This window comes from Amblyomma maculatum, chromosome 4 (genome assembly GCF_055883805.1).
Source record: "Amblyomma maculatum isolate TAMU_Amacu chromosome 4, ASM5588380v1, whole genome shotgun sequence".
Classification (NCBI taxonomy): domain Eukaryota; kingdom Metazoa; phylum Arthropoda; class Arachnida; order Ixodida; family Ixodidae; genus Amblyomma; species Amblyomma maculatum.
In genome coordinates, this window is record NC_139347.1 from 66936253 (window position 1) to 66941092 (window position 4840).

The 4840-nt window shown below is 49.6% G+C and overlaps 1 protein-coding gene across 1 annotated transcript in view; it reads right to left on the reverse strand.

Annotated features, from left to right (window-relative positions):
- The window catches only part of LOC146191289 (guanylate cyclase soluble subunit beta-1-like), a 53698-nt gene extending 49798 nt beyond the window's left edge, over positions 1 to 3900 (reverse strand). The window contains exon 1 of the mRNA XM_084600304.1: positions 3778 to 3900. Coding sequence (XP_084456430.1) covers positions 3778 to 3900 — 123 coding nt within the window. The remainder of the gene's footprint in view (positions 1 to 3777) is intronic.
- Between the last annotated feature and the right edge of the window lie 940 nt (positions 3901 to 4840).

Here is a 4840-nt window from a genome sequence, read left to right on the forward strand (position 1 = left end):
GGTCGAAATTACTCCGTAGCCCTCCACTACGGCCCCTCTTTCTTTCTTTCCACTTTCACTCCCACCTTCCTCCATTCTCTTACGGCGCGGTTAAGGTGTCCACATAAAAAACAAGTGAGACAGTTACCGCGCCTTTCCCGTCCTGTAAGTCAATCAATTTTTTTTTCAGGCGTCGACAGGAAAGTGTGTCAGATACTGCGCATTTACTCTCCTGTAAACCAATTGTATTAAATTCTTATCCCTTATAATGTCTCCGAGCAGTGGCCTAACCGATTATAGGTTTGCTGTGCATTTTGTGGATGAAGAATGTTCAATAAATCACAGTCGTTAAGGCGAAAGCTTTTAATGTCTCATCATTGTCCGTCCGTCGGTAAAACGTGTCACACTATAGCTCTCAAAACATTTTCCGAAATAACAGCAGAATCGCTACTGGAGGAATGCGTAAGCCTAAGCGTTGCTCTGTTGTCAGCGAGATGTGTCAGCGGGCTTCGGTGAGTGATAGATGCCGGGCCTTAACTGAAAACCACTTAATTGTCTCTAAGTACCTAATAAACTCGCAGCAACTATTTCGTTACTTGCACATCTTTCCTCGATGCTCCATCCGATGACACCATTTTTATTATACACCGAGTAGTTCTTCTTGCGCGAGTGACAGATACAGGGCCTTTTCTTTTCTGTAAACCAATTAACTAGCTGTAAGTTTTGATGAAGGCGAAAATAAGAGGCCTCCGCGTGCTATGCGATGTCATTGCACGTTAAAGGCTTCTAGATGGTCGAAATTACTACGGAGCCCTCCATTACGGCACCCCTATTACTCTTTTTGCATTCACTTCCCATCTTGCTTCCTTTATGGCGTGGTTGAAGGTGTCCGCCCCGCCGGGGTGGTGCAGTGGTAAGACGCCCGACTACTGTGCCGGAGTACCCGGGTTCGAACCCGACCTCGGCGGCTGCGTTTATATGGAGGCGAAACGAAGAGGCGTCCGTGTGCTGTGCGATGTCAGCGCACGTTAAAGATCCCCAGGCGGACGAAATTTCCCCGTAGCCCTCCACTATGGCTTCTCTTTCTCTCTTTCCACTTTCACTCCCACCTTCCTCCCTTCCTTTGCGGCGCGGTTGCGGTGTCCACAGAAAACGAGTTACCGCGCCTTTCCCTTCCTATAAATAAATCAGTTTGAAGGTGTCCCATTACAAGTTTGGCACACATTACGCCTTTCTTTTTCTGTGAGCCATTAATTGCTGTTATTGGTTCTAATTATTTACGTAATTAAACCGCTACAACCATTTTGACATTTGCACACCTTTTCTTGACGTTCTCTCCTATGGTGCCATTCTTTTCTGACACATAAACTAGTTCCTCTTTTATAGGGCTGACAGTCATTTCCACGCAAAATCCTTCTACATAGCCATGCAGTGCTTACGAATTAATAATAATCCAGACAGCCATGCCAGGCTCTCCCATTCCTTATGGCGCAGTTTAGGTGTCGACAAAATATGCGACAGATAATGCGCCTTTCCCTTCTTGTGAACCAATTAAAAAGGCCTAGAAAGGGCATGCGCGTTGAATCAGTGGTTCTGGTCGAATCCGCTTCAGGCGTTTCAACAGCAACTCCGCCGCGGTGGTGCAGTGGTGAGACGTCCGACTACTGTCCCGGAGTGCCCGGGATCGATCCCGACCGCCAACGGGGACAACTGATGCGGTGGGAAGGTTGCTCGTAAAAGTTAAAGTTAAATTGGTTCACAGGAAGGGAAAGGCGCAGTAACTGTCACACTTGCTCTGTGGACACCCGAACCGCGCCGTAAGGGAAGGGAGGAAGGTGTGAATGAAAGTGGAAAGAGAGAAAGAGGAGCCGTAGTGGAGGGCTACGGAGTAATTTCGACCACCTGGGGATCTTTAACGTGCGCTGACATCGCACAGCACACGACGCCTCTTCGTTTCGCCTCCATCGAAACGCAGCCGCCGCGGTCGGGTTCGAACCCGGGAACTCCGGCAAAGTAGTCGGGCGTCTTACCACTGCACCACCCCGGCGGGGCGTTGCTCCTGGCCCTAAGTTGTTATTGTGGCTGTAGGAAGAATTAAACGAAAATTCACGGGCCTGCTACTGGCACTGTAACTGAGCCACCTCCGCTGCTTCGTGCGGACAGAAGATAGAAAGTAGAGAAGCAATAAAAAGATTGGCTTGATTTGTGGGGTTTAACGTCCTAAAGCGACTCAGGATATGAGAGACGCCGTAGTAGAGGACTCCAGAAATTTCGACCACCTGGGGTACTTTAACGTGCACTGACATCGCGCAGCACACGCGGCCGCCGGGGCCGGGAATAGAAAGAGAAAGACGCGCGCCGCAACACCCGTCGTCAGCCACCTAAGCGATAGAGGGTGCAATGACGGTCTACAACAGATAAAAATTCGTTGGCTGGCTAGCCCCCGCCGCACGCGGCGTTGACCTTCGGTCCCAGCCCCGTATGGCCAGGACGCTTGGAAAATTGCTCTGTACCAACAGTAGCCGCCGTCTTTCGCTCTCAATGTGTGTACATATTTTAAGTGGCAGTTACCGTTTCAAGAGCGCAGGCTACTAGTATTACTGCTAAATTTAACATATTAGAAATCGCAAGGCATGGCTGATTTCGGCACTATATTTGCTTGTGCATACCTGTACTATTGCTAAAAACCGGCGACTTCTACAGAAGATGTCATTTGCAACACTAGAGATTTTTTATGCCTTGCCACTGTAAATCCTTTAGATCCTTTCAATTGCGTCCGGACAATGCGGTGAAAATACATCGTAACGTCATAGGAAGACCAGAAAGCTTATCTGATAATCTGGTTTCCTCGACTCAGATCCTAATTCGTTTCGTTCAATGCTGCCAGTCCTCTCCTACTTATGTCGAGTCATTGATATGAAACACACGTCTGGAATAATTTGTGGCTCTGGTTGTTAACCCAGAGTTGGCAAATTCACTTCCGCTCTGAAACCTGCTCAGTATTCCCCGTGGAACCTTTCTTTTTTGGCCCGCAATTAAGACGTTATGCTACACGCTCTTTAATATTGGGCTCTCAATAGAGGAAACTGTGCAAGCGAACATGACAGCCAGCAATCAGACAGGGTCACTAATTTGCAGCTCGCAGCTGGCAGGTCATATTGCCGATCGCTGATTGGTCGGTGGATTTGGTGACATCACGAGACCACGTCGAATGGTAAACTTTGCAGGCGTTCTAGTAGCTGGCAGCTGGCATGCGACTTGGCCCAACTTTTATAAGCCTGTACGACCTCCCGGAATCGCGTGACTTCTTCGAATTGACATGTGCTCTGGCAATTACATCAGGAACCATGGCCGCACTTTTCTACATTACTCCTAAAACAACTAAACACAAAGTGGTAATAAAGGTGATCATTTCCTTCTATAAGATGATTCAAGTTGAAGTCGTCACGTCCGAGGATTTCAGTCACGATTTTATTAATTCTATAAAAGAGGGTACATTACTGGCCCGAGACCCTCGCCCCAATAGCCTCGAAAAAGCGGAAGAATTGTACCTAATAGGAATTTGAAAACTACAGACAGACATGAATGAGATATAACTAATAAATTTCGTCTCTTTTGAGCGTCTGCCAAGCTTAGCTCCCCTTAATGAGCTCCTCCGAAGCACGTGCATGATCTAAGGCAGCCAGACATGCAAGGAACTGTTAGAAAATTTATTTCCGATGAAAAGTAACAATTGCGAATTACAAATAGGTACATGAATGTATATAAGCGAATATCTACGGTTTTAATAAAACATACGTTGAATTGCTTCCCGAAGATGCGTCCGATGAACGGCACTTCCGCTTTCCCGCCATCTTGCAGGAGGTGCAGTTGGTGGACGAGCTTGAAGTTATCGACCGGTGGCGCCTCCGGCCCTAGCATCTGGAAGCACGGTTGCTACCCAAGGACGATCTGAAGCCGCGTCTCCTTCAATCGCGGTGTGCGGCTTGCGGCAACGCCTTGCACTGTGCCTTTTCGCATCCTGCAGTGCTCTCTCACCGGTGCCGTAACTTCCGCTGGTTCCGCGGCTGCCGGCTGAGAAGGTACTCCTGGAGCGGCGTCTCATCCTCATCTTTGGCTTGTCCACGCTGCTGTTCGCTGCCAGTTCTCTTGCCGAGCGGCCCTCTACGTTGGTGGTCGACGTCTTGACGCGACCCCTGGGCCCCTTCACTGACGACAGTGCTAAGATGTTGAGCCTCTTTTATCTTTTGCGGGGCTGCTCGTGCTGACATTTTAAGCGTGACTACGGATCCAACGCAAAGATTCCTAGACTTCTGCATCCCGACGGGGGCGGCATCAGACGCGCTCACCTTGGTCAGAGGACGACTCGTATTCGCTTTCTGGTTGGCATCGGTGACTTCGACTGCAGGCAGTGTCTTTTTATTCGATGCTCGCTTCCGAAGAGCAGTAGCGCTTCTCCTGGTCGCATCTTGGATGGCGTTGGCGACCACCTTCCCAAGGGAAGCTTCTACGTCCGCGAGCGTCGCTTCCCTGTAAGGCGGTTCCCAGCGTTCCTTCGATCGTTTCTTTCCCGGCTCTGTCTCGTTGCATGGCATATCGCTGCTTAGTTTCCTCCTTGGAGAACTTGAGGACTCACGAGCAATGTCTTTGGCTGCGTTGCAGAAACCGCATGGACGAGGGGTGCTATGCAGAGTGGTGCCGTAATAGGGCTCACCAGATGCAAAGCCTTCTTCAAGCTCTCCAGGTCCAGGTATCTTTGGGGCGCGACTGCCACTGTGCCAGCATGCGAAGGCCAGCGGCGTCGTGCTGCTGGGCTTTGTCCAACGTCGATATTTTGAAGAGAGCAGCTAGGGCGGCGTAA